General features: G+C 55.4%; 10 protein-coding genes across 10 annotated transcripts; 4 read left to right on the top strand and 6 right to left on the bottom strand.

Moving 5' to 3' along the window:
- Positions 1 to 6: 6 nt before the first annotated feature.
- Positions 7 to 4,694, bottom strand: BDY24DRAFT_135727 (uncharacterized protein). Its single transcript, XM_076636040.1, has 3 exons — positions 4,173 to 4,694; positions 153 to 4,046; positions 7 to 52 (listed from the first exon to the last, which is right to left on the bottom strand). The coding sequence occupies exons 1-2, from the start codon at positions 4,371 to 4,373 to the stop codon at positions 261 to 263; spliced, it is 3,987 nt and encodes a 1,328-aa protein (XP_076494491.1). The 5' UTR covers positions 4,374 to 4,694; the 3' UTR covers positions 7 to 52; positions 153 to 260.
- Positions 4,695 to 4,739: 45 nt separating this feature from the next.
- Positions 4,740 to 5,737, top strand: BDY24DRAFT_371425 (uncharacterized protein; the record flags this gene model as incomplete). Its single annotated transcript, XM_076638158.1, has 2 exons — positions 4,740 to 4,880; positions 4,961 to 5,737. The coding sequence occupies 2 exons, from the start codon at positions 4,740 to 4,742 to the stop codon at positions 5,735 to 5,737; spliced, it is 918 nt and encodes a 305-aa protein (XP_076494490.1).
- A 501-nt stretch (positions 5,738 to 6,238) lies between these two features.
- BDY24DRAFT_396396 (uncharacterized protein) lies at positions 6,239 to 7,845 on the top strand. Its single transcript, XM_076641437.1, has 2 exons — positions 6,239 to 7,416; positions 7,506 to 7,845. The coding sequence occupies exon 1, from the start codon at positions 6,294 to 6,296 to the stop codon at positions 7,395 to 7,397; it is 1,104 nt and encodes a 367-aa protein (XP_076494489.1). The 5' UTR covers positions 6,239 to 6,293; the 3' UTR covers positions 7,398 to 7,416; positions 7,506 to 7,845.
- Positions 7,846 to 8,078: 233 nt separating this feature from the next.
- On the bottom strand, positions 8,079 to 9,449 carry BDY24DRAFT_396393 (uncharacterized protein). Its single transcript, XM_076641436.1, has 3 exons — positions 9,189 to 9,449; positions 8,621 to 9,113; positions 8,079 to 8,524 (listed from the first exon to the last, which is right to left on the bottom strand). The coding sequence occupies exons 1-3, from the start codon at positions 9,333 to 9,335 to the stop codon at positions 8,199 to 8,201; spliced, it is 966 nt and encodes a 321-aa protein (XP_076494488.1). The 5' UTR covers positions 9,336 to 9,449; the 3' UTR covers positions 8,079 to 8,198.
- Positions 9,450 to 9,509: 60 nt separating this feature from the next.
- Positions 9,510 to 12,067, bottom strand: BDY24DRAFT_396386 (uncharacterized protein). The gene is made up of 10 exons (XM_076641435.1): positions 11,551 to 12,067; positions 11,191 to 11,335; positions 10,979 to 11,084; positions 10,813 to 10,904; positions 10,618 to 10,744; positions 10,488 to 10,554; positions 10,324 to 10,401; positions 10,198 to 10,251; positions 9,981 to 10,120; positions 9,510 to 9,891 (listed from the first exon to the last, which is right to left on the bottom strand). The coding sequence occupies exons 1-10, from the start codon at positions 11,723 to 11,725 to the stop codon at positions 9,604 to 9,606; spliced, it is 1,272 nt and encodes a 423-aa protein (XP_076494487.1). The 5' UTR covers positions 11,726 to 12,067; the 3' UTR covers positions 9,510 to 9,603.
- Positions 12,068 to 12,070: 3 nt separating this feature from the next.
- On the top strand, positions 12,071 to 13,013 carry BDY24DRAFT_417123 (uncharacterized protein; the record flags this gene model as incomplete). The annotated part of the gene is made up of 2 exons (XM_076643674.1): positions 12,071 to 12,357; positions 12,431 to 13,013. The coding sequence occupies 2 exons, from the start codon at positions 12,071 to 12,073 to the stop codon at positions 13,011 to 13,013; spliced, it is 870 nt and encodes a 289-aa protein (XP_076494486.1).
- Positions 13,014 to 13,398: 385 nt separating this feature from the next.
- Positions 13,399 to 14,090, bottom strand: BDY24DRAFT_396385 (uncharacterized protein). Its single transcript, XM_076641434.1, has one exon. It carries the CDS (start codon positions 14,026 to 14,028, stop codon positions 13,441 to 13,443), a length of 588 nt encoding a protein of 195 aa, XP_076494485.1. The 5' UTR covers positions 14,029 to 14,090; the 3' UTR covers positions 13,399 to 13,440.
- A 3,856-nt stretch (positions 14,091 to 17,946) lies between these two features.
- BDY24DRAFT_396379 (GATA-like domain-containing protein) lies at positions 17,947 to 18,910 on the bottom strand. The gene is made up of 2 exons (XM_076641433.1): positions 18,435 to 18,910; positions 17,947 to 18,341 (listed from the first exon to the last, which is right to left on the bottom strand). Exons 1-2 carry the CDS (start codon positions 18,532 to 18,534, stop codon positions 18,277 to 18,279), a joined length of 165 nt encoding a protein of 54 aa, XP_076494484.1. The 5' UTR covers positions 18,535 to 18,910; the 3' UTR covers positions 17,947 to 18,276.
- A 1,418-nt stretch (positions 18,911 to 20,328) lies between these two features.
- BDY24DRAFT_396376 (HAD-like domain-containing protein) lies at positions 20,329 to 22,136 on the bottom strand. The gene is made up of 8 exons (XM_076641432.1): positions 22,026 to 22,136; positions 21,735 to 21,888; positions 21,186 to 21,318; positions 21,080 to 21,127; positions 20,952 to 21,009; positions 20,798 to 20,876; positions 20,596 to 20,693; positions 20,329 to 20,495 (listed from the first exon to the last, which is right to left on the bottom strand). The coding sequence occupies exons 1-8, from the start codon at positions 22,128 to 22,130 to the stop codon at positions 20,412 to 20,414; spliced, it is 759 nt and encodes a 252-aa protein (XP_076494483.1). The 5' UTR covers positions 22,131 to 22,136; the 3' UTR covers positions 20,329 to 20,411.
- A 2,318-nt stretch (positions 22,137 to 24,454) lies between these two features.
- On the top strand, positions 24,455 to 27,745 carry BDY24DRAFT_407565 (kinase-like domain-containing protein; the record flags this gene model as incomplete). Its single annotated transcript, XM_076642764.1, has 13 exons — positions 24,455 to 24,506; positions 24,600 to 24,684; positions 24,793 to 24,871; positions 24,970 to 25,019; positions 25,106 to 25,125; positions 25,291 to 25,379; positions 25,479 to 25,550; positions 25,625 to 25,749; positions 25,814 to 25,836; positions 25,904 to 25,956; positions 26,124 to 26,271; positions 26,389 to 26,593; positions 27,691 to 27,745. 13 exons carry the CDS (start codon positions 24,455 to 24,457, stop codon positions 27,743 to 27,745), a joined length of 1,056 nt encoding a protein of 351 aa, XP_076494482.1.
- Positions 27,746 to 27,879: the final 134 nt, after the last annotated feature.

The following is a 27,879-nucleotide window of genomic DNA, read 5'->3' as shown; positions in this document are numbered from 1 at the left end:
CCACCCTTCCTTCGAGATCAACGGCCAACGTCGACCGAGCATCCGCCGAAACCTAGATCGAGTGAAAAGAAGACGAAGGTCAATCGATTGTAGTGCTGTCGGCGAAAAAAAAGGAAAGGAAATGGGAAAGGAAGGAAGAAAAGAAAACTCACTCAAGTCGCGTCCTTCCCTCGCCCACCGACCTCGTTCACCCTTCCATCCAGACCCGACCCGATCCATCCCCTTCCTACTCGTCTCATCCCATCCCAAGCTTGTCCCTCTTACTCTCCAGCTCTGATGAACCACTTCCTCCCTTCCTCCTTCAAAGGACGCTCCATCCCAAAAGGCGCGGTGCTGTCTCCGCCCGTCGTCGTCGTCCTCGTCGTCGAATCGATCCTTCCTCCTATGAACTCAGCGCCAACGGAGGGTCCTCGGATGAACCTGGGAACGGATCGAAGTGGCGGTGGTGATGGGGTGGCGAGCGAGGAAGGAAGGAGAAGGGGACGAGAAGGCCAGTTGGTCGTTGGTTCCTGCTTCCGTGGGTGCTGCTGCTGAATCTGTTTCGACTTCGTCAGTTCGGGGCCGATGGAGGGTTGGAGGAACTTGGGAATGGATCGGAGGGGTGGTGGTGGGGTGGCGAGAAAGCGAGGAAGAGAGAGGGGACGAGACGACCGGTTGGTCGTTGATTCCTGCTTGAGTTGGGACTTCTGCTGGATCGGTTTCGACTTTGCCTTCCTGAGGTTGGCTTTCTCCTCCTCCTCCCGAACGAGAGCATCGAAGAGGAGAGAGAGGTTGGAGGGAGGCGCTGGAGACTTGTCGAATTGGAGTGATTCCGACGAAGGCGATTTGAAGGTTCCCGAGGGTGTGGAAGGAGGAGGAGGGGCGTTGAGGAACGAGGGTGGGGAGATGAACGGCGAGGAGTGAGAAGTCGTGGGTGCTGGAGGGAGTGGAGGTGGGATCGAGGCGACTTTGGATCCTGAGGAGCGGCTGAGGAGGGAGGAGCGAGGTTCGACCTTCTTCTTCGACTGCTTCTTCGGCTTCGTCTTCGAGAGGAAAGCCGGTGGCGATGAGACTTTGGTAGGAGAGGTGCTCGGCCGGTTGGTGGAGGAGGAGGAGGAAGGAGAGGAGGGATGATCCGAAGACGCGTCCGTTTCGTCGACGATTTTGTTCGTCATCGTGAGGAAAGCCGGCGGCGGAGAGACCTTGACAGAAGAGGTGGTCGGCAGATTGATGGAGGAGGAGGAGGTAGGTGGTGAGGGATGATCCGAGGGCGCGTCCGTTTCGTCGAAAGTGTCGAACAAGGATGTAAGGGAAAATGGTGGTATGGGTTCGATCATCGGGGGAGGGACACTCTTCACCGGAGGAGGGAGGGGTGGTGGTGGTGGTGGTATCGAGGTGGCACGAGGAGCGATGAAGAAGGGTAGAGGTGAAGGAGGAGGAAGGCTCGAAACGACGCGAGGGGCCGAGCGTGTCCGAGGCGATGGAACAGGATTTGAGCGGACCTCCGATTCCTGCTTCGACGTCTGCATTGAATCCTTGGAATCCTCGACGAGGATCCGAGTCGCTGACGACAGGATGGCCCTCCGTTTCTCCTGGAACGACTCGACTCGCTGCTTGACCTTCTTCGTTGGACGACGAGGAGACGGTGGAGGTGGCGCTGGAGGGGTGGGCAGGGCTGAAGAGAAAGGTAGACGAGCCTTTGGTGGTGGTGGTGGAGGAGGTGGTGGTGGAGGAGGAGGGTTCAACGCGACCTGGACCTCTTTCTCGAGAACGGTGGGTTCCTTCGATCGATGGGACGACTCGTACGGCGGCGAGTCGGTGGACGAGGGTTCAGGTTCTGTTGATTCTTCGATTTCCTCGGGTGGAGATGAGAAGACGGAGGTGAGGAGCGATGGTGAAGATGCCCCAACGGAGGGAGAAGAGGATGGAGCGTTCTCCTTCGACGCGACCTCCGTCTTCTTGTCCTTGAAGGAAGGGAGTTCCTTCGACCGAGTGAACTCCTCGAAAAGAGCCAAGATCGTAGACGCTGGTTTCGGTACCGCGTTCTTGACCTCCTCCAGGTTGATTCCAGAAGACGACGACGCGGGAGGAGCGACGAACGAGGGATCCGGAGGAGGAGGAGGAGGAGGAGTAGAGGTTACTGAACGAGGGAGGGGAGTTGCGGAGGGAGGGATCGAAGTGGATTCGGAGGGAGTGGCGATGGGAGGCGTTGGTGTAGAGGGTGGGTATCGAGGAGGGACCAAAGAGAACGGTTTCTTGCTCACCACCTCCTCCAGCGACGAGAAAAGAACGACCTCCTCCTTCGAACGAGTGAACTCTTCGAACATCGCCATGATCTTAGAAGCTGGCCTCGGTTCGACCCTCTTGACTTCCGTCCGTTGAGGTCGAGGAGAAGATAGTGAGGGTCGGGCGATGAAGGAGGGTCTCGGCGAAGGAGGAGGAGGAGGAGGAGGGGTCGCTGAAGAAGGAATGGAGGATGATAGGAAGGGCGTAGCGACTGGAGTTGGTGGAGGAGATCTCGATCGTAGAGGAACCGACGAAACCGGAAGAGCGACCCTCTCCTCTGGGCGGTTGAGCTCCTTGGGAAGCATCGAGATCGTCGACTTCGTCGGCTCGACCTTGTTCCTCTTGACTCCGAGAGGTTTGGACGGACTCCTTGGAGGCGTCGACGAGGAGGGTGGGGAGATAGGAAGTTTGGTCGACGATGATGGTTGGGGCGAGAGGAAAGGTCGCTGGATGAGAGGGGTAGGCGGAGGAACCGACGACGCGTCCGTTGACTTGGACTTCTCCGACTCCGATCCGATGTCCTTCGACTTCCTGGACGCCTCCACGATAGCGGTGATGAAAGAAACAGGCCTCGGCTGAATCTTCTTGACCTGCGTGGGTGGCTTTGCGAGGCGCCGGACGACTGCTGAATGCGAGTTCGACGAGGGAGGAGGAGGCGGCGAGGGTGATGGGAGGGAGGACGAGGCGAACGGTGTTGGGGAAGAGGGAGGAGGGGTGGGTACCGATTGAGCGAATTTTGGAGACACATCTTCCTTCTCCGAGACCGCTTCAACCTGTTGTTCCTTCGCAGGAGCTGCCCTCGAGCTCATGAAGGCGTTGAAGAGAAGCGAGACCGACGAGGGTTCTTCGGGCTCCGGCTCGACCTTCTTCGTCCGCTTTGACTTTGAGGTGGTAGGACGGGGAGGAGGAGGAGGGACGGAAGAGGGTCGATTGACATCAAATGGAGAGTTGGGGGACAGGGGGAGTGGGGGAGGGATTGAAAGTTTCTTGTGACGCGTCGTTGAGGATCGAGTTGGTAGGTTCGACTTGGAGGATGCAAGGGATGTGTGAGGAGGAGCGATCCGTTTCGATGTGAGGAAGGCAGGAGGAGTAGGAAGAGGATTGAGACGGTTGGAAGGGATAGAAGAGGGTGCTCTTGTGGTGCTGGGACGTGGGGGTGGTGAGAAAGGAACGACGCGTCCTGCTTCCGGCTGTTCCTTCGTCTTGGACTCTTTGGAAGAGATGAAGGCGCCGACGAAAGACGCAATAGACGATGACGACGAGGATTCCGGCCTGAGTTGCTTCTCTGCTCCTTCCGAACGTTTGTCCATCGAGAGTGCTCGGAGGTGGGGAGGGACGTCGTGCGAGGTAGGTTCGGGATTGACGCTGAGGGATGCGCGAGGTCGAAGACGAGGAGGAGGGCTTAATATCGGGTCTTCGTCCTTGGGGAAAACGAGGGCAATGGGAGGTGGCCGGTAGCTGGATTTGAGCGGCCGGGTTGGGGAAGAGAAGGAGAGGGGAGGAGGAGGGCTTGAGGACGAGGAGGGATTCGAATCGAGATCGAGGGGACCCGAGTTGATTGAAGACGAACGAGGGCCCGATGAAGGACGGAGTGGAGGGGGGAAGAAAGGCGACGTCGATGGAGGAGGGACGAGATCCGGTGAAGATGATGGAGGGGGAGGAGGGAGAGGCGAGGAAGGAGGAGGAGGAGGAGGAAGGAGAGGTTCCGATGTTGAGCTCTCGCCGCCGTCCCGCGATGAAGGATCGGTGGGTATCGATGGTTCCTCGGAGAGAGTACGATCCTGAAGTAGATAAGAGAGAAAACATGACGAAAAAGGGAGAATCAGGAAGCTGCATCGAGCTGAATCGGAACACCTTGGAATCTTCGACCTCGACCTCCCTTCCTCTCTCCGAGCTCAACAACTCACAAAGACTTCAACTTCCACACTCTCCGACTCCTTGTCTCGACTGCTATCGGATCCGATCCATCTCCTGCCTATACGTTCGGCTCCGACTGTTCCGATCCGAAGGAACGAGGACGATGAAGAAGGGTCAACCGACGAGGAGGAGGACGACGAGGAGGAAAGACGCTGAAGAGATCGAGCGAGCCGTCTGGCGGATAGGAGCATCCAACAAGAAGGGGATCCAAGAGGGACGGGAGAGAGAGAGAAACGTCTCTACGGTTTCGATCCAACGGCGAAAGGAGTTGTAAGGGAGGGTGATGGGTTGAGGGAAGGAAGGTGAAAACGGCAGCTCTTGCTTTTCGACGGAGGCCCTCTCACGAGTCGGCCATCTCTGCTGACAAAAAAGGCAAGAGCGAGATAATTTTATCCTTATCCCAAAGGCGTGCAATCAGCTTCAACAACTGACCGTGAATTTTTCTTGTTCCGAAAACGAGGAGCTCACCAATCTCCTTGACAACGAAACCTGCCCGACTCTTCAAGCTCACCTCTTTCTTCCTTCCCTCCAAACGGCCACTCGCTCCTCCTTCCGCCATGTCTCGCTGCCTCCTTCGACTCTCCCTCCCTTCAGCACCCCTCTATGTATCCGTAGCAGCAGGCCCTTCATCTGTGGTATCCGTTCGATTCAAGACGAAAGCTTCTCTAACGGCAGCGAGCCGACAAAGGAAGCAAGCGGTTCGTTTTGGTTTCCCTTCCTTCTGCTTCTTCTACGACGCTTGCTGATCCGTCCCTCGATCCCTTTCACCTTTCTATAGTTCGAACTCAGCCCGACCAACCCCTCTCCATCCTCCGGCTCAACCCATCGAGTCCATCCTCTTCGACAAAAGAAGAAGGACGCTGCCTACGGTCTCGAGCCAGACTCCCTGTCCTTCTCCCCCCCCTCCTCCTCTCCCTCCTCGTCCTCCTCCACACCCCTCCTCTTCGGCCACGACACCCCTCCACCCCCTCCCGATCCTTCCACGCTCTCCCCTCGTCAAATTCGAATGAAGGCGAACCAACTCGAATGGTTCGACGGTCTCGATTCCCTCCCCGTCGAGGAGCAGGAAGCCTGGAAACGACAAGCTCGGATCCGAAGGAAAGCAGCCTCGTTACCCTCGGACGAAGCTCGAGCAGAGTACTACGAGTCGATCCAACGAGCGCAGTACATGAACGATTTGAGTCCGCTGGAGAGGAAGAGGGTCAGAGTCGAGGAGAAGCTCGCTTCGATGGAGACCGGGGAGGAGAGGCAGTGGTTCCTGTGGGATTTGGAGAGCAAAGCGCTTTGGGAGAGGATGGGGAACGGGGAGGAGAGGAGGAAGCTGGAGAGGGAGTTGAACGGGCTCTGGGACAAGAGGCAGGAGAGGAAGGAAGAAAGGCAGAGGGAGTTGGAGGGGATGGAGGAAGGGGAGGAGAAGGAGGCGAGGAGGAGGGAGTTGAAGCAGGAGATGGTAGTGTCTAAGAGGGAAATCAGCAGGGTCAAGTTTAGAGGGTTGGGGATGGATCTAGGGGAGGCAGGGAAGGAGAAGGGTCAGGACGCGACGGACGGTCCTTGAGTCCCTTGATTGGCATGTTTTGGCTACCGCTCAAAGAGTTCGCCGCTTTCGAAAGCCCAGTGAGTTCGAGGGAGACCCTTGCTTCAAGATACGAAACGTCTCGATCCTTAATAAAGGCTTCGTTGGCCACGTTCGTCGATCGACGGGTTGACGTCTCGACCCTCTGCCTCGAACTCGCCTCTTTCCTCTCAGCTTCGCCAACGTCAGTATCGAGAGTGTCGTAGTCGGATCCCTCGTCTTTGAAGGCTTCTTTCGAAAACACAACCGCCTTAGCCCAGGCTCGAGAAGGCCAAGAAGAGATGAAGGTTGCGAAGGAGGGAGAACCAGGGAGATCAAAACAACAGCCCGACGTTGATGCTCTGAAGAGAAAATACAGTACGAGGAGATGGAGAAAGGTACAAGCCGAAAGATCAACAAATTCCCAGAGGGCGAAAGTGATTTGGTTTGACGTAAGTAGGCACTGATAACCCAGGAATTGAGTCCGCACTTTTGTGAGCTCAATTCGAAACCTCTCCTCCTTCCTCTCCTTCCCCTCCAACCAGCTCAATCTCCTCGGATGGCTCTCCCTCCCCTCTCTTTCCCTCTGGAGATCCTTCACTTGATCCTCGAGTTCGCCTTCCTCCCTTCTACTCCTCTCTACTCGCTGTCGCCCTCCCTTCATCCCTCGAGGTTCAGTCCCCTTCCCCTCCTCCTCGTCTCCCACTCGATCCGTCAGATCTGCCTCCCTTTCTTCTGGAGGATCGTCACCCTCACTCGTCCTCAAGACTGGATCCTCCTCTTCCACAAGGATACTGGACTTCTCGTTCAAGGAGAGGAAGGGAAACGTCGTTGGGCATGCGTTGAGGAGCTGAGGATCGTCGTCGAGACGGCGGAGGTTCCTGTTCGACGCGATCTGCTCATGAAAGACGAAGACGAGGACGTCCTTTGCAGACTTCGAATCCCAGATTCGAAGCAACTCCCCATGCTCTCGTTCCTCACTGAATCCCCAGCCTCTCACCAAAACTACAACCACAACGACGTCGACGCAGCCGGAGCTCGTCGACTCGAACGACTCAACTCGCTCTCCCCTCTCGGTTTGGCCTCCCTCAAAGAAACCCTTCGGACTCAGCATGGAACCCTCTCCTCTACCTTCCTCCTCGGAGAAGTCGCCATCGCCATCAAGCTCTCCGTCCTCCTCTCCCGAACGGCCTTCTTCATCTACCTCCTCGCTCGAACCACTCCTCGAACCATCTCCTCCTCCCTCTCCCTCCTTCGATCCCTCCGACTCTCTCGTCACCTCGGATCCCCGCTAGGCTACTCATCCGAGTATGGCAACCTCGCACCTACGCTCGTCTTGATCTTCGATCCTCAAGGTCTGAGCGAGCACGGTTGGACGAGAGCGAGAGAAGGAGGAGGAGGAGCGACGACGACAGACCACACCATGACCACAGGGGAGTTCTCGTCGTTCTGGACGAGTCAGAGGACAATCAAGGGGATGGGAGTCAAGTTGATCGGGTTCGACAAGGTCGTAGCGGAAGATCTGAAGTGGTGGTTGAAGGAGACGAGGGAGATCAGGAGGGGAGGTGCGGATTCGAGGAAGGGCGAAGGGGAGAACGAGGGAAGATGGGAGTGGGTGGATCCGAAGGGTGACAGCGAAGAGGGAAAGGTGATTTGGGAGTAGTAGAAGAAGAAGCTTTAACGTGAGTTGCCGGAGGAGAGTGAAGGGAGAAGGCCGAAGCGCGGACCTCGTTCTGACTCTTTCGATCCTCTCTTCGTTTCTCTCCGCCAGATTTGCTGTAGACGATGACGGAAGTCGGAGTAGCTCGGTATTGGTTTATTGAGGATGTTGCGTCAGAGTCGCGCCTGGGTGCGAAGAGCACGAAGAGCAAGGGGAGAGAGAGAGGGAGGCAGGCCGGGACGCGTCGCCTTCTGTTTTGTTCGTTCGGCCGCTCAGGTTGTTACTCTTGCGTAGTCTATCCAACCTTCCCCGACCTCTCTTTGTATTAGTGTGCGACTACTTTAATCTCCAGTCCGGTCGCCCTTGTTAGAAGGAAGGCAGCGAACTGAATCTGCTTGGTTTGGCCGTCGCTCCCCGTCGCTCGTCAGAAAACTCCTATTTTCGTTCTGGGACAAAGACACTGGCGTCACTCTGGGGTGCGCAGAGCCTAAGGAAGTAGCCGAAACCTTTCCGGGAGAGAGGCAGTGACTTCAGGGAAAGAAGCGGGAAGCTCGAGACGCGCTCAAATCTCAACTCCGGACAGAAAGAGAGATGGAAAAAACAAAAACAATACAAGCCGAAGGCTGAATACAAACGTAAACAAAACATAAACTCGAGATCGCAACACCCTCGATAGACTACGTCGGTCAAAGTCAATCCTCTTCCTCGTCCCTCTCCCTCTCCAACACCAAAGTGTCCCCTTCCTCCTCCTCCTCTCCCTCCCTCAACAGCTCCACTCCCTGCACCCATTCCTCTCCCGACTCTCTAGCCAACCCTACTTCGACCTCCATGCCCTCTCGCATCTCCTGTCGAACCAACCGAAAGGAAAAGAAAAGAGGAGGGGAAGGTCGTCAGTTCGGTTTCGGGTCGTCTGTCCTTCTCGGTGAAGGAAAGAGTCCCTCTACCGTTGGAAAGTCTGCTTCCAGCGTGCGTATGTTCGTGGTAGGAGGGATGAACACTCACTCGATCCCACCAGTTCTCTTCCTCCCTCCGAACCCATCGAACCTCGACTCGAACTCCTCCTCCTCTCAAGCCCAGACAAAGGATCTTGAGATCTCGAGTCCGCACTGCTGGGTAGGGAATCACTCGAACTAACGAGGAACAAAACAAGAAGTTATAAGGTCGGTCAGCGCTGAGACCCAAATGAAGCAGCGACGACAACGAGAACGACTTGGTCTGAGACTCACTCTTCCTCATCTGCGGACAGCTCTGCGGCGTCAAACTCGGTAGATGCGAGATATGATGACTCGCCAACAACAGATACTTCGTCTTCCTAAGATGATGAGGCATCACAGCGCTCAAACTGATCTCTGCTGAGCTGCTCCTCGCCAGGATGAACGTCTCGGGGCTGAATCCTCCTATCAACTTAGCTACCCTCCTGGCCATTGGTTTGGGTCGACAGGAGAGGTAGGAAGATCCTTTAGCGAGGTCCAGATGAATGAGTTTGAGGTTTGGGAAGCGAGGGAGGTAGGGCGGGAGGGGGTTGTGGGAGGAGAGGGAGAAGGGGAGCTTCTGAAGGGGTCCGAATCGGAGGTGGAGGGATCGTAGGTTCTGATAGTCGAGGGCTCGTTGAGCTTGAGCTAAGGGACGCCAGGAGGCTTTGGATCCACCGAGGAGGAAGTAGGAGTCGTAGCCTGCTTGACTGGAGAGCTGAGAGAAGAGGGAGAGAAGGGATTCGGTCTGTCAGCTCGACTCGTTTCTTGCTTCCCTTCCTACGACTCTCCTCCTCACTTATTCTTGAAAATCGAAACTAACCGTGACATGCTCGTACAGTCTTTCCCTTCCTATGTTATGCCAAAGAGTACAAACGAGCAGGATCAAAGCTCCCTCCGACGTCGAAGGTCGAATGGCGAGGTCGAGGATGGGCTCCAGAACCTCGACGGGTAGTAGGGAAATGGACATGGGTGAGGGGAAGAGACAAGGTACTGAGAGGATCGTCGGCCTTGGCGAGGTTGCTTTATGGGAAGAACTGCATTCTTCGAGAGAAAGGAGGAGGGGGGAATTGGAGGAGAAGAGAGAAGGAAGGGAGGGAGGGTCTGCTGAGCTCAAGACTCGAAGGAGGATCGAAATGACGAGTTTCGGAGGCAAAAAAAAACTTCCTCCAAGGTAGATAATATAGCGACTCATGATAGACTCGGAGAACAGCGAGAAAAAGGCTGAAATCTATGTCCTAATGCTTCCACGTCGAAACCAACCCCCAGATCGCGACGGCTCCCACCAAGGCTCCCATCCTCCCGCTTCTCCCCTTCCAAGCTCCAACGGCACCAACCATCACTCCAGCCCAAAGCAACATGTGACTACACTCCATCTGTCCCAAGGAGGAACCTCCTCCTGTAGCTGAAGCAGCGAACGTCCCGTCCGAACGTCGAGGAGAGACGATGGAGACTCCTGGATCGAGACGCGTTGAAGGCTCGCCCGAGGGAGAGTTCTTGTACCATGCTTCGGACCAGAGATCGGGCTGTGAGCATAAAAGAAGAAGAGGATCGATGTGTTAGTGGGGAGAGAAGGAGGGATGATGAGGATGGGAGAAGAAGAGACGCGACGAACGATGTTGGTGACGTTCCATCCCTCCTCGAGGAAGAGAGGGTAGGTCTCGATGAAGATGTCAACGGCTTCGACGGACGTGACATGCTCGAGAGGGATCAGACCAGGGGACTTTGGTCCTCGGACTCGAGCCTCGAACTCGTCTGGAAGAGATGGGGAGTGCAAGAGAATCAGCCCATGTTGTCGGTCGTTCGACGGGTCTGGTGAGAAGGGAACGTACCTTTGACCGCCTGCTTAGACTTGAGTCCGACGTGCACAAAGTAGTCTTGAGGGTCTGATAAGAGAGAGGAGAGAGACTGTCAATACCGTCGCGTCCCGAATAGAAAGAGCGAAGGCGGAAGCTTACCTGGATTCCAGGTAATCGTCTTGAGTCCGAACACCTCCCGAACTATCGCTCGGACTCGGTTATCGACGTCTCCGTAGGCTGAGCATTCAAAAAGAGGCAAAAGACGAGAGATGCGAGGTCAGAATCGAGAAGAACCGAGGGCGAGACGAGAGAAGCGGACGAACGAGGTCGCCAGTGAGCAGGGATGAGTCCAAAGTTGTTGTCGGCGAGGATTTGCATCGTCCATCCGATCTGAAGAACACCGAGGGGAAGATCAGGACGCGTCGATAGCGGGTCAAAATAAGGAGAACGAACCTCTGCGACGACCTGTTCGTTCGTCAACGACGTCGTGTACTGGTGACTCCAGGTGTGAACCGCGAAGTGCTGACCGGGAATGTTTCGTGCTTGGAGGAAGATTCCGTAGTTTCGAACGACGTTGGATCTGCGAGAGGGAACGGAAGGAAGTTCAGTCGAGCTCTTCGATGGACGAACGAGAGAGGAAGAACGAACCCGACGTAGAAATGAGTAGCCGAGATGTTCTGAGCTTCAAAGTACTCGTAGAGTCGTACTCCAGGTCCCAGAGGTCCGTCATCTTGCGATACCTGGTGAGTTGGAAGACAGATCGTCAGACGAAGGTGGGAAGAGGTCGAGCGACGAAGAGTACACGTCTACTTACTCCCAGCATTCCCTCCGGAGCCACCGAAGTATCTAACGGCGAGCCACATCCCAAGCCGTTATTACAAATCTCTGGGCTGATTCCAGAAAGGTCTCCATACGAACGTCTTCGAGAAGGAGAAGAAGAAAGTCAGGACGCGTCGTGTCAGCGATTGCGTTGCGGTCGAGACTCTGAAGCAGGACGAGATGGAGGAAACAACGAAAGGAACTCACGAGCCATCGGGCCAAAGAGTAGATATCGGGTTGACGGAAAGAGGTGGGATAAGACCCTGAGCTTCGACTGATCTCAGGGCGTCAAGCCAGGCTTGGGGCATGTCGGTTGGAGGAACGTCGAGAGGAGGATAGAGAGCTTTCCATTCTGTAGAAAGCGATGAAACGAAGAAGGCAGGTCAGAGAAGAGTTTAGAGCTCGAAGTAGGAAGGATCAAGTGCTTCCGAGGATCCAAGGCGAAGAAGAGGGGAGGGAGGAGGAGGGAGGATGAGTCGAGCTCAACATCTTTCTCCTTCTCTATGCTCGCCCACCTCCCTAACCCCTTCTTCCTTCTCCGTCTACATATTTGACTTCTGCACTCACCAGGACTTCCAATCTCAGGAAACTTCCCTCCCCTTCGAGCTGAACCTCCCCAAGAAGGATGTCCTCCTCCTGCTCGATCGAACAAGCTCTTCACTCCGTCTTGAAGAAGAGGAGCTGCCTGAACGGCCGACATGACTTCGGCTAGTAGAAACACTGGAAGGAAATTGAGAAGCATGTTGATGTTGATCTAGGTTGTGTTGGTTTGAAGGGAATGGAGGGAGGACGGAGGTTTTGGGGAGGAGGAAGAGGAGGGGAAGACGGGGAGCAGGGTGAGACGGTGCGGGAGGGTGTCGTGTTTCAGTCCAAAGCAGATGTTCCCCTCTTGATTGTTTGGTTTAAGCCATGGTTAACTCTTCAGAGGGGTGAAGGGAGCGGCGATATGAGAAAGTGGTTTTATTTCGAGGTGGCGATGAGAGAGTTGGAGGGAGAAAGGAAAGGAGGAGGAACGATTTGGTGAGCTCGCTCGACGCTCCTTCTCCCCGAACCATCATCTTCTCCCTCTCCCCTTCCTTCTCTCACCATGCCTCTTCCCCACCTTCCCGACGACATCCTCTCCGAGATCCTCTCTCACTTCTTTGGATCCACCTCGGTCGCCATTCCTATCTCTCCTCCCACTCCCGTCAAGGGCTCGACCTCCCTCCTCCTCACCTCCAAACGCTTCAGGACGCTCTCCCTCCCTCTCTTCTGGAGATCCATCACTATCCACCAACCCTTCGATTTCGTATCCCTCTTCGGTCCAAAGATCGGACTCCTCCACGCCAAAGGGGAGGTCGGAAAGGAACGAAGAGGATGGATTCAAACCCTCTCGTTCGGAGGAGAGGCAGTTGTCCCTCTCTCTCTCGTTAGGATCGCTCAACAATCCTTCGACACCGACCACGAGAGGAGGAGATCACGATCTCTTCGTCGAACTCTCTCCAGCCAACTTCCCTAACCTTAAACACCTCTTCCTCGCCGTCGGATCGGACGTCTGGCAGGGCTTCGGCAAGGCGACGGATCCCGCCTTCGACGCGCTCGTTCGCAAGGTGAAGGCAAGCTGGGAGGAGGACTGGAACAAGACCAAGGAGGCCATGGAGCCGTGGAAACGAGCTTTGGCGGACGAAGTCGAAGAAGATGAAGGTCCAAGAATCGAGGAGGTCCTTTTTTCGATTGAGATGTGGACGCACCTCGAGAGGCGGAACGACGAGGTCATCTCCTCCCTCCTCGCGTCGAACGCCAAACAGATCAGGACGCTTCGATTGGAAATGGACAACACCCCCGTGGTGAACTGGAAGGACCCGAGACTCCCATCATCGATCGAGGAAGCAAAGAACCTCGTCGTCACGCTGGTCCAGCCGGATCGTTCGTTCAGGGCTCGACGGAAGCCCAAGCTGCCTTCTCAGGTCGGAAGTTTTCACGGGACGGTGACGATCCGATATCCGGGGAAGGAGGGATCGAAGGAGGGACTCGGGAAAGGTCTAGGATAGATGAGTTAGAGCTGAGTCGCGTGAGTCGCGTTCGTTCGTTTTTTTTTCTTCCTTTTCTTTCTCGTTCTATCTTGGCTGACCTCTGCATTATCCTTCTCCTTCATACCTTCTACTAGAACCGTATCCCCAAACAAATCACCTCGTCCAAATCGCTCGCTCTCCCCTCCAACAGTCGCAACCATCCCTCCGCCCTCTATTACCCTCCCGTCGTCCCTCCATCGGAACCTCGTTTCGTTTCGTTTCACTTCTCTCTTTACCGTGATACATACTTTTCACGAGCCTCAAAACGAAGATGCACTTGGCCTCTCTCGACTCGAACTCAGACTCGAGAAGAACGAGATCGAGCGCCGACGCGTCGGCCTCCCTCCCTTTCCTCCCTCTCCTGTTTTCCGAACAAGTTCAATCGAATCAAAGAAAGAAAGACACACTAGCTAATCGAAACACACATAAAAAAAAGGTCAACCCCAAAGAACCGAAACCAGTGAAAACGAAACCAAACGAAACGAAACGAAACGAACAAGGAGATGTTAAAAGAAAGATGCGAAGTGAGAGAGGGCCATAATGCGAATCCGAGAAAGTTGGTGTTGGTGATGGTGCTACAAAAAGAGAGAGAGAGAAGAGAAAGGGGAGTCCTAATGCTAGAGAGAAGTGGAGAGAGAGAGAGGGAGAGAAGGGAAGGGGGAGGGATGTCCGTGGGCGAACGATAACGAGACGAGAAGGAGGAAGGGGAAGGGAAAGGGAAAGAGAGGTAGTCCGGGGTGGAGATGAAGAGAGAGAGAGAGAGAGAGAAAGGTAGAGTAGGTAAAGTAGGTAGGTAAGAGTTAGGGTTTTGGTTGGTGGGTTTAGACTGGAAAACGAGGAGGAAGAACGAACGAACGAACGAAAAGAGAAGGTCAGCGCGTGTCTCTTCGAACCTTCGCCTCGAAAGAACGAAAGAGTCGAAACTCACATCCATGTCCATGGTAATCCGAGTCCCACCCCGAGTCAGCAACGATACTACTGATCGCTCCATCATGAGTGTTCCTCCTCCTCAAGATCCCAAAGTCCTCCTCGTCGTCCTCCTCCTCCTCCTCGTCCGAACTCGTCTCGTCCCCTTCCTTCCTCTTCTTCACCGGCGCCCCACCCATCCCTCGTCCGACGATCCCATCAGCGTACGCCTGAACAGCAACCTTCGACGACGTCCTCTTGAGGAGAGCTGACGTCGAAGCGGAATTGGCGTTGGCAGCTGTGAGAGGACGAAGACCGTTGGATCCGAGGACGCCTGTGGATCGTTTCAGAGGGGGTTGAGGAGTGCTGGAGTTGGTAGCGGTGGTGGAGGAGGAGGTGGTGAGAGGCAGAGGGGTGGAGGAGTTTCGAACCATCGGAGCGGCTTGAGGGACGGGAGGAGTGACGTTTCCCTGAGAGGCGAGTCGAGGCGACGAGTTGGACCTGTTCATCACCGCTGCTCCTCCCAAGATCCTCTGCCTCGACATCCTCTCCCACAGGAGCTGCTTCCTCAACTCCTCGGGAAGCTCAGCGGCGAGCATCTGCCTTCTCGTCGTCCTGGGACTCTGAGGAGCGGCGGAGAGAGGAGGTTCGGGATCTAGAGCTTGTTGAGCTGGGATGGCTGGAGTGGCTGATCGAGGAGGGGAGGGAGTTTGGGGACGAGGAGGGAGAGGTCGAGTAGTCTCGGGGTGGACGGTGACGACGGCCGATTGAGCGGAAGAAGCGTTGGAGTGGCAGGGAGTAGGATGGATGGAGGTGAGACCGGCGAAGCCGTAGTGTCGAACGTTGGCGGCTGACGATTTTCGAGTGAGGAGGGTGAGACGACGTTGAGCTTCCGACGTTCCGAGGGCGATTTTGTCGGCCTAGAAAATGAAGGAGGACGAAGGTCAGCAAGGGGCCTTCGGGGCGAGACGGTTTCGAGGAAGAAAAGACTCACCTCGTTCTCGCTGTCGCTCTCCATCTCGTCTCCGTGAGGACTAAGCACCGTCATCGGCTGAGGGGATCGTACGGGAGGAGGACTCTTGGATGCTGGTGCTCCTCCTCCTACGATCGAATCCCTTCCGACGCTGAGCCCGCTCTCCAGAGGCAAGGCGACGGCACTTTTCGTTCTCGGAAGGAGTCCACTCGCTCCAGCGGGAGTTTGGTTCGCAGGAGTCGTTCCTTTGGAGACCCGACGGTTGTGCTGCCAAAGATCCTGGGAACTCTGGGTGGAACAAAACGAGAAGGAGGTCAGAAGACGAGAGGGTGAGAAGAAAGAGAAACGAGGGCGAGGACTCACCGAAATCCTCTTCATCTCCGCCTCAGGCGACGCGACGAGCACTCCATTCTTCTCCCTCTCCCTCTTTTCCCTCTCGATCCTGAACATATCACTCAGCAACCCCGAACTCCTTCCTCCCCCAACCCCAGCAAGCCCACCTCGACTCTCTGCCTCCGGTCGTCCAACCGAGACGTTCGAACTCGACGACATCTCTCGACCCAGTCCGTACAGATCGAGGGCGCTCTTCGACGGATCGACCTTCTTGAAGAGGTTCTTCTGTCGATCGGCTTCGGCTGCTCGGGAAGCTGGAGTGGAGGCCTTGGTCTTGGAGGACGAGTTGTGAGGGAGGGTAGGTCGACGAGTTCCTGCTGCTGTTGCTGCTGCTGTCGAAGGAGGAGGAGGAGGACCGGCGGTGGTAGTTTTGACGACCGATCCGAATCCGTTCGAGTCCTCCGACGCCCAATCCGCGTCCGAGTTCCCTCCTTCTTCCTCCTCCTCTCCATCGTCCTCTTCCCACTCTGCTTCCTCCTCCGAAGCCGTCTTCTGCATCACGATCGAAGCCTTCTTCGCAGCGACCGTAGCGGGAGCGGGGGTTCCTCCAGAGACGGTCCTCTTGAGCACGGCCTGAGCCTGCTTTCGAGCACTCGAGGAGGCTGGAGTCGACTTGGTCTTCTCGGCAGGAGGGAGTTGGCTGGTGCTGGGTCGAGAGGTGGAAGGAAGGGGTGTTGGGAGGGAGGTTTTGGGGAGGGGAGGAGCCGGAGGAGGCATCGACGGTTTCGACGCGACGGCGGGAGCGGTCGACGACGAAAGACGACGAGTCGTCGTCGACTTGAGAGATGGTTTCCTAGCTCCGTTGGATGAGAAAGAGGGGCTTCGCTTCTTGGAAGAGGAGGAAGCGGTGGTTGAGGGGCTGGAAGGAGGAGGGATAGGAGGCGCTGGAGGGAGAGGAGCGGTCGTGGTGTTTTTGAGGGGAGAGGAGGCGGAAGGGAGGTGACGCTGGTTGAGAGGGGATCGAGTTGGACTGGCACTGGGTTTGGAGGAGGATTGGATGTCGGTTGGAGGAGGAGGTGTAGGAGCTGGAGGGGTAGAAGGAGGAGGAGGAGGAGAGGAGGTTCGAACACGTTTCGGTTCTGACTTTGACTCGGCGCCTCCGACCTTGTCGACCTTCTTCTTCCTCGAGAGAGGCGACGAGTGATCCTTGATCTCCTTCCCCTTCCCCTTCCTGGGAGATCCTTCTCCGATCTTGGTCTCCTTCACGTTCGACCCAGCCTCGTCCTCCCAGATCCTCGAGCATCCACCGTCGTCTCCCGGTGAGAGAATCGCGCTCTGTGCTCCTCCTCCTTGGGTGCTTCCGAACGAGCTTCCTTCTCCGTTGTCTCCTGGGCTCTGGATGAAGAAGATCTTCTTGGCTCCTGCTGCTTCGTTGACGGTGCTCGTCGAGAGGTGGGAGTGAGAGGGTCCGATCGCCGAGAGCTGCGAGGTTTCTGGGGTGAGGGAGGAGGAAGAGGCGACGGAGCTGGAGGAAGTTACCGAAGAGGAAGTGTGGACGACTGTTGTCGTTGTAGTGGTGGTGGTGGTGGTGGTAGTGAAATCGAGACCGCTGTGGGAGGTGTGGGAGGAGGAAACGACCGATCCTCCGTCGGTGGATTCGTCGGCCAGAGCGTGAAGAGCGACCTCGTTCGCTGTTGGAGAGAGACGAAGATGATGGGAGTTGAGGTTCTGGGAGGTGAGAGGTTGACCGAGTTGAAGACGGGAAGCCGATGGACGAAGGGTGAGAGCGTTGGAGAAGGTTGGGGAGAGGTTGGTTCCCGATGGAGTTCCGTGGAGGGAGGATCGAGGAGTGTTGGGTTCGGTGTTGTAGGGAGTGGGATCGATGACCTTGATCGTCGGTGATGCTCGTCGAGGAGTTGCGTAGGTCGATGCTGCGTCCGTAGGCGACGAGGAAGCGTTGGTAGACTCGCGTTCCCTCCCTCGTTCCTGCTTCTCTTCCGCACGCGTCCTCTCCCTCTCCCTCTCGATAACCATCTCCCTCGATCCCGACGTCGCCATCCCTTCCCTCAACACCTGACCCAGAACCCTTCCGAAACTAACTCCCATCCCCAGCTCGGACTCCTGGCTTCCGTCTCTCTTCAGCCTCGGTGCAGAGAGAGCGAGACGAGGAGTCGAGTGTCCTCGACTTCCAAGAGGAGGACGAGGAGTCATCGTTCCACTCTCGTCGGTGGTCATGGTGAACTCTGGTCGATTACGATGACGGTGATGAGTCCGTTTCCCTGACGAGGACGAAGCGCTTCGGAGGAGAGGAGGTCGAGAGGAGTCGTCCTCGAGGAGAGGGTTGGGTTGACGCGAGGAGGAGGCGTGGTTGGACGGCGAATTGAGGAGGAAGGAGGAGGACGAGTGGTGGTCGAACGCCGGTTGCGGAGGTGGAGGAGAGAAGGCGAGGTTGGAAGTGGATGCTGCTGAGGATACTGAGGAGAAGTCGGATATCGAGGAGGTCGAGAGACGACGGTGGTGGGAAGGATCGATGGCGATGGCAGCTTCACAGTCTGAGTCCTCGTTCTCGCTCTCGAAACCACCTCTCTTCTGTCCGTGGAGCGAGACCCACCAGAGCCTGGGACAACCGGAATCAAAAGATCGAGAAAGCGGTCAGCTTCGGTGTCTCTGAGAGAACGAGGAGATGAGAAACAGTTGGGGGGGGGGGGGCGAGGGCTGAGAGGGGCGAGAGGGAGGAAGGAAGGAGGAGAGAGACTCGTGACGACCAGAGAGTTCAACCTCCCAGCCAGCCTCGTGTCCTCGTTAAAACCTCGCCACTTCTCTTCCCCTTCCCCAACGGATTCGAAGGACAAGGATTTCCTGCGAGAAACATGGGCCTGTTTCGGCTATATAACCGTTCTTTATAGTCCGACCTTGTTCCGTCGAAGCAAGGGAAGGAGAACGTGAAGACCACGGGCCGGTCCTCCTTCCCACGAGCTATAGACTCCCCTTCTTTCCCCATTGAGCGGAAAGCGAAAAGAGATTTTCTACTTACCTCCATGATATGTTTTCGAGTCTTGAACCGTCTTCGATGGAATCCTTGCACTTTGAGAAGACTGGGATCGAACGAAGGAAGGAGAGGGACCAAATCAGCTCGATTCAACTCTCTTCCCACCACCAGAGCGAGCGAGGATCGAAAGGAAACGTACCTGTCCACAGACTGGAGAGCGCTTCTCCTCCTTTGCAGTCGTTGATAGCAGGAAGAGCAACGTTCAACACAGGATGAGGGAGAGGCGAAGGATGGAGCATCGGAGAGCGGAGAGAGAGAGAGGGAGGGAGGAGGGAGGAGGGAGAGAGAGAGAAAGGGTGTCGAGGTCCGGATACTCCCTAGAGAGGAAGAGCTAGAGCGTCCTTCGATTAAAAGGAGGTGACGAGAGGGTGTTGTTGTTGTTGAGCGAAGGGGAGGAGGAAAGAGAAGCGAACTTTCGATGGAGAGAGAAGGGAGCTGAAGGTGGAGAAGGGAGGAGAAGGCCCAAGAGGTCGTCGCGGTTTGGGGGAGAACTCAACGAGCGCATGCTTTCAGAGAAGATGTTTGGTTTCGCTCGCTTTCGTTTCTCTTCTTCTTCTTTTGTTTTTTTCTCCTTTACAAGCAAAATTTACTCCTTCTTCCTCGCTGACCACTCAACCAGAAAACCCAGCTTTGAACAGGAAAACACACAAGCAACCATCCGCACGTTCTGGCCCCTCCCTCTCCTCCTCCCTTTTCTCCATCTGGAGGTTCCGTCTTTCCTCGAACGAAGAAAGCTGGAGTCCTCACGGCCGTGAAAATCGGGGCTCGGAAGATCCAGGGGGCTGACGGCGGCTCTCTCTCTCTCTCCCGTTCACCAATTCTACTCCCTTGCTTTCCTTACACGCGTCTCCAACCTCTGTTTCTCTACTGTACTCTCAAAGCGTACAAACCCTACTACTTACTAGGAGAACCTTCACAACCCGAATCCGGCCTTCCAAGCCTTTCAAAACAGCCCAAAGCGGCTCTGGCTCTCTCAAGGGTGAGACTGGTCTTCAAACTCTCCTCGATCTCTCTCTTTCCTCCATTCCAAAAAATAACGTCCGATTTTGAGATGAGAAAGCTCGGGTCGGCGATAAATCACAGTGAGTCTGCCTTGCCTGTCTGCTAGTATAACGAAAGGCCCAGGCTGACTGTATACAAGGAGAGAGAGCAGGACTAGATTCGAGACGCGGGACGGAGGTCTATCTAAGTGAGTCGGACCTTGGGGGTCGGTCGGGTTTCATCTTTTCTCACAGACTAGCTCTCATCGAGACGCGTCTTTCGTCGGTCGACCTTCCGAGATACTACTAACTTTCAGGGTTTCGGACCGTACCTACGTCGGCTGATAGGCTGGCTCCCAAGAGAGAGAGAGAGAAACTCTGACTGTCCAAAGAGGCGAAGGTTGGACGGACGCGTTCGGTCGTTCGACCCTCAAGGCTCTAGCACGCTCGTCGTCGCCTGCTGACCCTCTAACATGGCCTCGGTAGGAATCACGCAAAGGTACACAGAGCACCGAGAACGAGAAGCACTCTAGAAGGACTGCGACGTCTGAAATTAAAAGATCTCCCATCTCGCCATCTCTCTCTCTCTTGCGAAACGAAACGAAGAGGTCGCTAACATGAAAAAAAACACGTCAGCTGTGTATAGTCTAGGTCGGAAGAGTTCGTACAGAAGAGAAACTCGGGAGGGGAGAGAGAGAGAGGAAAAGCTTGAAAGGGTCGGGAAGGGAACGCTTGGTCGGAGTTCCGAAACGAAGGAAGGGACCGGATTGAGAGGAGAGAGAGACAGAGATGGAGATGGAGAGCTTGTGAGAAGGAGAGGCTTGAAGTAGTGGTGGAGTTTCGTGATGAAGGAAAGGTTCGCTCCGATCGGAAGGGGAGAGTACACAGAGTCGGGAAGCTGACTTTGAGGCAAGAATGATGCGACGGCGGCGAGGCGAGAACGAGAACGAGAGTTTGGCGACGCGACGACGGAAACGAAAACGGATGGTTGGAGAGTTGGAGAGTTGGAGCGAGCACGCTCAACTCGACTCGAGGTACAGTCGGGCGAGAGTATTTCTAGCAAACTTCATGAGTGTTGCATCCTCTAGAAAGTCTAGTCTATTCCGAACTGAGTGAGAGAAAGAGAAGAAACGAGATCAAGCCATGACCTGCTCAGGCGTCTTCGCTCCTTCGACGACGGCCTTGACCTCCTCGAGGACGGTGGTGAAGTCGTCGAAGAGCTGCGAGAGAAGGCAAAAAAAAAAGAGAAGAGTCAGGACTCGGAGCGCAGGTGAGACGGAGACGGAGAAGAAAGGGAGAGACAAGAGAAGAGAGACGCACCTTGAAAGGAAGACCCTTGTTCTCGCAGTAGATCTTGAGATCGTTCCCCTCCTTGTTCTTGACGAAAAGAACATGAGCGTGTTGAGCGGCGGACATATCTGTTTCGACCCATCACGCGTTGGGAGAAGGAGGCGAACCGAGAGTCAGCGAGACAGAAAACGCGTCGACCCGGCAGACGAACAAAAGGGAGAGGAGGACGCACCACTGATACCGTCCCCGCAGAAGAAAAGAGTAGGCTTGTGAGGAAGGTTCTTGAAGGGAAGGATAGCGAGAGATTTGTCCTGGTAGCAGTGAAGAAAGGAGGGAGGTCAGTATGGAGAGGCGAGCGAAGGAAAGGACGGAGAGGGAGAACGAACGTGTCCGAAACCAGATTCAGGATGACGGTAAACGATGTCCCAGTCGTGAGGTCCCTCTCTGTATCCCAAACGTTAATGGTCAGTATCGCCCTTCTAGAGAAAAAAAAGAGAAGGAGAAAAGCACAAACCCGAGGGAGACGTCGTTCGCGACGATGTCAATATCCGCTGCTTCTTGTCTGTTCCGAACGACCAGTCAGCTCAGTCTCGTACAGGTTCGAAGAGAGATCGACTCACTCTCCGATCAGCTCAGCGAGGATCCCTCGAATGATAGGCTCCATTCCCGAGGAGACCACGATCACAGGAATGGGAGGGGATTGAGCTCGACACCAGGTGTAGAAGGGAAGGAATCCAGGGTCGAGCTTGATGGCTGACAGGAAGATGTAAAGATAGTTATCGAGTCAGTTTGGTTCTTTGACAAGTCGACGAACGCTCAAGCGGGGCAAGGAGACGCGTCGAGAAAGAAGGGGGAGGAAGGAAGGAGGAGTTGAGCTCGTTCGTCCTTTGAAACTCTCCCTCCAGCTGAGCTCATCGCATCAGTTTTCCACCAGGAAAACCGACCACGGGCTAAAGAACCTGTTCAGGTACGCCTAGTCTGAGCTTGACTAGGATCCTCCATCTAAGGAAGCGAGTACGAGGCAGCTCCAGCGATGAGACCTCGAAAACCTCGAGCTCATCCTTCCCTCCCTCCCTCCTTCCCTCCCTTCCCCTCCCCTCCTCCTATCTCCTCCGCCCCTCCTCCCTAGCACAAAAGAAAAGAAAGAGCCGATCCAAAAGTCCACTCACCCTTCCTCAGGATATCCACAGCCTCAGGGAACGTTACGTTTTTGGCGGCGCTTTCCAAGCTGACCTTGAACGCATCCCTGAACGTCTCGGTCTCCTCGACGACCTTCTTCCAGAGAACTTTACGCTTCTCGACTCCCATGCCGTAGCCGTCGATCTGTGATTCACACGGAGAGGGGAGGAGGGAGTCAGTTCGATTGGGAAAGAGAGTGGGGGGAAACGGGGAGGGAGGGAAGGGGGAGGGAGAGCGAGAGCTCGAGCTTTTGCTTCTTCTTCTCGACCCTGTATACGAACCAAATGGTCATTGGAATCTTCCGATGAAATTGTGCCGTCGAAGTCCGATAAGACGACGAAGGGAGAGTCGGGATACTTTTCGAGGAGGTGAGATACAGGCAGCATGAGGTGGTTGGGTTTGGGAGGAAGGAAGCGGGAGGGTTGAATGAAAGTCGAGCTCGACGGTTCGAGGCTTCGGAACGGAAGCCGATCTGCAGCTGCTGTCTCATTTTTTTTTCCCCTCTTGGGGTAGAGTAGACGTTGTTTAATGTTCACTGAAAGTTCCGAGCTCTGAAGGTTTTTTGACCTTTTCGACGCGACGTTTCAAGAAAAAACGAAAACACGAGCGACGCATCCCCAACGGTTTGTTTGGTTACTATTTCTCTCCCCTCTTCGGGCTCAATCACGCCTGCAAGGAGACGCAAGAGCTTTCTATACTCGTTATTTTCTGTACCCCGTCAACCTCTGAGCTCCGAGGCCTTCGAAACGACGCAAAAACGACGAAATCGAACCATCGCGACGCGTCTTCTCTCCCTTGGCCACTGACAGTTTTCCCTCCCTCCCTCCCTCCCTCCCGACCCCCCTCAAAAAAATCACACACCTCTCGTCAACTTCTTTAGTCCTACTATTAGTCCTCTAGTAGTTCAATGAAGATCCTCCCCTTCCTTCGGCGCTTGTATAACGAGAAAAAAAAACAGCGGAGAGTGACTGTGAAACCGCGCGTGATTCAAAACCAACCGACGGGGACACGAATCCAGTCGAGCCCTTCCCTTCTTTCCCCTCAAACCGTCGAAACCTCCCCTCCCCTGCCCTCCCTTCCCTCCTTCCTTCCCTCCTCTTTGCCCTCCTTCGCTTGCAATCCCCTCCTCCTCCTCTTCTTCTCTTCGGATACTAGAGATCCTAGCAGCAGCAGCAGCAGCAGCAGGAACCAAACTCAGTTCAGCTCAACAGCCAAAGCGAATCGAATCGAAGCCAGAGCTTCCTTCCCTTCGACCCCCCTCCCTTTTGCCTCTGTCGGACCCACCCAACCCACTCGAGCTTCAAGCACCCACCACCCACCACCATTCGCATCTTCTAGAGGACTCAAGCAAGGTTTCGTATACGCCCACAAGAAGTAGAAATCAAGGTCTTTCTCTCTCTCTCTTAGCGTGAGTTCCTCTTCTTTCACTCCGAGCTTCGAGCTCGACCTTTGTTCGGGTATCGAGCGACGAGACGAAAGGTCCAAGGGCAGCAAGCACCCTTTTGCCCGGGGTTTTTTTTTGGCTCGCTCTACGAGATGGAGAGCGAGCTCTCGCCTCTACTTGGTAAAGAGGTGAAGGGTGGGTCGGTCGGGGACAAGAGGAACCACCAAAGAAAACGGATGTCCTTGAAGGCTCTCGATCAAGATCGAGCTCGGTCTGGAGAGGCCCAGACGCCCTTTCCAAGCGCACCCTTTTTTTTTTTCGTCCTTCTTTGATGGGCTTTAGGAGGGAGGGAAGATGGAGATGGAGGATAGAGAGGTGTGCTGGGTGAAGAGATAACGATGGGGGAGGGAGAGGAGCGAGTGGACGGATGCTGATAAGCTCAACTCGACTCGACGACGTTTTGAGACGAGAGCGTGCGCTTCTCTCGTCGAGAGAAGAGAGGAGAACTAGAGGTTGGGCTCTCTCGTGTCGTAGACTATTCGAGCTGGAAGGGATGTCATGGGGTGCGATGAGCTCTTCCTTCGTTTGAGGGAGGGAGGGAGGGAAGAGGACGAGGTTGTGCGCACGTCAAACGAGCTCGGCCTTCTTCTCCTTCTCCCTCTTCCTTTTCCCTGTCTTTCGTCTTCAGCCTTCTTCTTCTTCTTGTCCCTGACCACGTTCTTAACGATCTGACCTTATCCTTTTCCTTTTCCTTTCATCTCTCAGTCCCTTCATCATCATCATCATCCTCAGCAACCAGCGACCAGCAGCCCTCGTTCGCTCCTCCTCCTCCTCCTCCTCTTCCCCACCTCCAACGAACGATGCCTGGGACCCCCCACCCTCTGTGCTCCCTTCCTTCCGAGTCCCCCAGCCGCACACCTTCCGAACACCTTCCCTCTCCTATCCCTTCGCCCCTTCTCCCAGCTTCCTCCTCGTTGAAGCACGAAATCAACCAAGCGACCCCTCCTCCTTCTCACTCGACCACCCTCGGTCCTTCAGCTCCGTCCAGCTCAACAAGCAACGGAGCCGGTCTCAAAGGAATGGCCAAAGCAGCCAAGAAGGGCATGAACGGTGGCTTGGTCGACGCTGCGGGGACGGGAGATGGAACGGGAGAAGGCTTGGGGATCGGGGAAGGAAAGGGAGAAGGAGAGGAGGACCATCCTTTGAGCGAGGCGAACTTGGAAGCGAGGTGAGTAGCAAAGAGCAAGAGCAGAACAGGGTCAACCCGTCTCTCGGAACTCATCGCTTCCTTTCGCTTGCTGTGAATACAGAGGATACCACTCGTTCATGTGCTTGGGAAGACCGTTCAACGTCGAGAAGAGGTGGAAGCTCGTTCGAGGTTCGTCCTCCTCCCTCCTCCTCCTTCTCCTCCTCCTCCCCTCTCTCTTCGCTGAACCTTCCTCAACTGCCCGCTCCTTCCTCCCGGATCCAGAACTCGGTCAAGGAGCCTACGGCCTCGTCGTCTCAGCTCAGGACGACATCTCTGGAGAAACCATTGCCATCAAGATGATCACTCGGTGCGGCTCTTTCCTCTCCTCTCCTCTCCTCTCCTCTCCTTCTTTCCCCGCTCAGCCCGCGTCGCTCGAGCTCACCCCCTTTCCTTCGCTTGTCTTCGAACGAAACAGAGTTTTCGACAAGGTCATCCTCGCTAGGAGAGCTCTGAGGGAGATCACTCTGCTTCGACACTTTGCTGCTCATGAGAACGTGAGTCGAGTCGGAAGATCGAGCGTTAGGAAGAGAGACCGAGAGAGCTGAGCTGACCTCCCGTCTCTTCTGTTCTTCTTCGGCGGCCCTTCTTCTAGATCACTGGACTTATCGATCTGGATATCGTTCATCCTGAGTACAACGAGATGTGAGTCTGCTTTTCGAGTTGGGTGGAGGGAAGGAGCTCGACGAAGGCTGACCTTTCTTCTTCACGTGTTTTTCCCTTTCCGTTAGTTACATGTTCATGGAGGTGCGTCTCTCTCCCTCTATTCCTCCTCACTGCTCCTCGGACATGCTAACTTGTTCTCTTCCCTGCTTCTTACTCAGCCGATGGAAGGTTCGTCTCTTCCTCTCCTCTCCTCGACGCGTCTCGGCCCTTCAAACTAACCTCACCCCGTCCCTCCTCTCTCTCCCCCCAGCCGACCTCCATCAAATCATCCGATCCGGCCAGCAACTCTCCAACTCTCACGTTCAATACTTCATGTACCAACTCCTTCGAGGAATGAAGGTTCGTTTCGTTCCTCTTCCGGAAAGAGACTTTTCGACGTCGGCTGACTTCTTCTCTCTCTCTCTCTCTCTCTCTCTCTCTCCTCAAACCTTCCTCCAGTTCATCCACTCTGCCAACGTTCTGCATCGAGACATCAAGCCTGGGAACGTTCTCGTCAACGCTGATTGCGAGGTTCGTCCTAATTCCCCACTCTCAACGGTCGTTCGAGAGCTGACTTCGGGTTCGTTCGTCTTCGTGCAAACAAGCTCAAGATTTGCGATTTCGGACTCGCCAGAGGTTTCCATCCTGATGGACTCGGAGGAGATCTCGGTGCTCCTTTGACGGAGTATGTGGCGACGAGGTGGTACAGAGCTCCTGAGATCATGCTCAGGTTCGTTCCTCCCCTTCTCTCCAGCAGACTGGATGCGTGCTGACCTCTCCTTCCCTTTCAACAGTTTCCGACGATACACCACCGGAAGTGAGTCTTCTTTCTGATCTTTGATGCGCCGAGGGGAACTGAACTGACTTCTATGCTTGCTCTTCAGTCGACATCTGGTCGATAGGATGCATTCTCGCTGAGCTGTTGGGAGGGAAGCCTGTGTTCAAGGGGAAGGAGTGAGTTTGATTCTAAGACGCGTCGAGGTTTCGAAACGAGACGAGCTGACCTTTCTCTTTCTTCTCTCTCCAGCTACGTCGATCAGGTTAGTCTACTCTGCTTTCTCTTACTCTCTCGATGCTGTGCTGACCCAATCTGCTTTCTTTCAGCTCAACCTCATCCTCAACGTGCTCGGAACGCCCGACGACGAGACTCTCTCGAGAGTCGGAAGCGACAAGGCCTGCAAGTACATTCGAAGTCTACCAGAGATGAAACCCGTTCCTTTCACGAAGCTCTACCCTCACGCCGATCTCGATGGTTCGTTCCCTCTTCTCGTCTCCTTTTCTCCGACCTCTTTCGACGCGTCTTTCTCGTCCCTGAATCGATCAACCTCTCTTTTCTTTTCCTTCCCCTTCCTTCCCTTCCCGCTCACAGGAGTCGACCTCCTCTCCAAGCTCCTCACCTTCGACCCAGCCAAACGAATCCCCGTCACCGAAGCTCTCGCCCACCCTTACCTCGCAGCCTACCACGACGAATCGGACGAACCTTCCTGTCCTGCCATCTTCGACAAGTGGGAGGAGGTCGAAGGCCTCGAGGAGATTGCCGACTTCAGAGCTGCGATCGCTCGAGAGGTGGGCGAGTTCCGAGCCGAGGTGCGAGCGGTGGATGATTTGGATCACTGGGACGAGTCGGCTGGGGAGGAAGGGGGGATGTTGGTTTCGGGGGATTCGATCGCTGGCGTTGGAGGAGACGAGGGGGAGGAGGAGGAGGAGGGAGAGAAGGAGAGGGAGGTGGCTGGGGAGGATTCGGAGTTTGTGGAAGGGGATGCTGCCGTCGCTGCTGCTACTAGGAAGGAAGCAGGAGAAGAAGAGGTCGATGGACTTCCTCCCGCGTCGTTGGACTCGTCGTCGGATCTTTCGTCGTTACCCTCCTCCCATCCAGCCTTCGATCCTCATCATCATCATCATCCTCCTCACCACCACCTCTCCCCTCGTTCCCAACCCATCCCTCTCTCCACTCCTCCTCAAGAAGACGCCCCCGCCATCCCAACCTCTCGAGACCGTCCGAAATCCACTCCTCGTCGTCCCTCTTCCGGCTTCTTCGACCCTTTCTCCTCTCGTCGTCCCCACTCCCTCACCTTCACCCCTTCCCCTTCCGCTTCCAACAACCCTTCCCCTTCCCACACCTCCACCGGAGCTCTCACCGGAGGTTCCTCCTCCGAGATCATTCGACCGCCGAGAAGTCGACAGCACTCAACCAGCGGGACGGACGCGTTCAGACCGTTGCTCAGGACGTTGTCGACCGTTTCGATCACAGGGTTCCCTGGGATGGCCGGGCTGGGAGGGTTCTCGAAACTGAGCCCTCCGCCGCCGATCAGTCCTCATCATCCCGAGATGAACGTGGATGAGAGCGATGCACCGCCGAGCGAGGTGCCGTTGGAGTTTAGGAGGGAGAAGCATGTGGCTGCTGCTAGTTAGATTGATTGTAGACGAGGAGGGAAGAGGAAGAGGGAGGAGGAGTGCTGTTGTTTTTCTCGGTTTCTTTTTGCATGGTCTATTGAAGTTTTCAGGGTTATCTCGGCCTCTCGCGTTGTTCCATTCCTTCGTGTTCTCTCCTGCGCTCCCTCTTTTTGTAAACCCCCAATCTAGTCTCTCTCTCTCTCTCTCTCTCTCTTCCGTACTTGCCCCCTCCTTCCCTCTCTTTCTTCCACCTTCGTTTTTGCTTTCTGCTCCTCAGTCGATCGCGTCGTTCCTTCTTTTTCCCTCTCGTCTCTCCTTGCTTATCTTGTTAAAGTTGACCCCTGATCCTTGTTTTCGTTCTTTGCTCGAAAGGGACTTTTGTTCTTTCCTTTGTTTTCACGATTGTTCTATCATGCTTCGAAGTTCCTCTAGAAGATCTAGATCTGGGTCGAGGGTCGAGAAGGAC

Source organism: Mrakia frigida (genome assembly GCF_051309035.1).
Source record: "Mrakia frigida strain ATCC 22029 unplaced genomic scaffold BDY24scaffold_26, whole genome shotgun sequence".
Lineage (NCBI taxonomy): Eukaryota > Fungi > Basidiomycota > Tremellomycetes > Cystofilobasidiales > Mrakiaceae > Mrakia > Mrakia frigida.
The sequence above is the reverse complement of the archived record's forward strand: the minus strand, read 5'-3'. Positions and strand labels throughout refer to the sequence as shown.

Coding starts and splice junctions, on each gene's coding strand:
- BDY24DRAFT_135727 (XM_076636040.1), bottom strand. CDS start 4,373: ATGCTCCTATCCGCCAGACGGCTCGCTCGATCTCTTCAGCGTCTTTCC. Junction 4,047..4,172: donor GTGTGGAAGTTGAAGTCTTT/GTGAGTTGTTGA, acceptor TATCTACTTCAG/GATCGTACTCTCTCCGAGGA.
- BDY24DRAFT_396396 (XM_076641437.1), top strand. CDS start 6,294: ATGGCTCTCCCTCCCCTCTCTTTCCCTCTGGAGATCCTTCACTTGATC.
- BDY24DRAFT_396393 (XM_076641436.1), bottom strand. CDS start 9,335: ATGTCCATTTCCCTACTACCCGTCGAGGTTCTGGAGCCCATCCTCGAC. Junction 9,114..9,188: donor GACTGTACGAGCATGTCACG/GTTAGTTTCGAT, acceptor TCGAGCTGACAG/ACCGAATCCCTTCTCTCCCT. Junction 8,525..8,620: donor CTGTCCGCAGATGAGGAAGA/GTGAGTCTCAGA, acceptor GTTCCTCGTTAG/TTCGAGTGATTCCCTACCCA.
- BDY24DRAFT_396386 (XM_076641435.1), bottom strand. CDS start 11,725: ATGCTTCTCAATTTCCTTCCAGTGTTTCTACTAGCCGAAGTCATGTCG. Junction 11,336..11,550: donor TCCTGAGATTGGAAGTCCTG/GTGAGTGCAGAA, acceptor CGCTTTCTACAG/AATGGAAAGCTCTCTATCCT. Junction 10,402..10,487: donor CCCTGCTCACTGGCGACCTC/GTTCGTCCGCTT, acceptor TTGAATGCTCAG/CCTACGGAGACGTCGATAAC.
- BDY24DRAFT_396385 (XM_076641434.1), bottom strand. CDS start 14,028: ATGATGGAGCGATCAGTAGTATCGTTGCTGACTCGGGGTGGGACTCGG.
- BDY24DRAFT_396379 (XM_076641433.1), bottom strand. CDS start 18,534: ATGCTCCATCCTTCGCCTCTCCCTCATCCTGTGTTGAACGTTGCTCTT. Junction 18,342..18,434: donor GCTCTCCAGTCTGTGGACAG/GTACGTTTCCTT, acceptor GTTCGATCCCAG/TCTTCTCAAAGTGCAAGGAT.
- BDY24DRAFT_396376 (XM_076641432.1), bottom strand. CDS start 22,130: ATGCTGCCTGTATCTCACCTCCTCGAAAAGTATCCCGACTCTCCCTTC. Junction 20,877..20,951: donor CTGAATCTGGTTTCGGACAC/GTTCGTTCTCCC, acceptor CACTGCTACCAG/GACAAATCTCTCGCTATCCT. Junction 20,496..20,595: donor ACAAGGGTCTTCCTTTCAAG/GTGCGTCTCTCT, acceptor CTTCTCTCGCAG/CTCTTCGACGACTTCACCAC.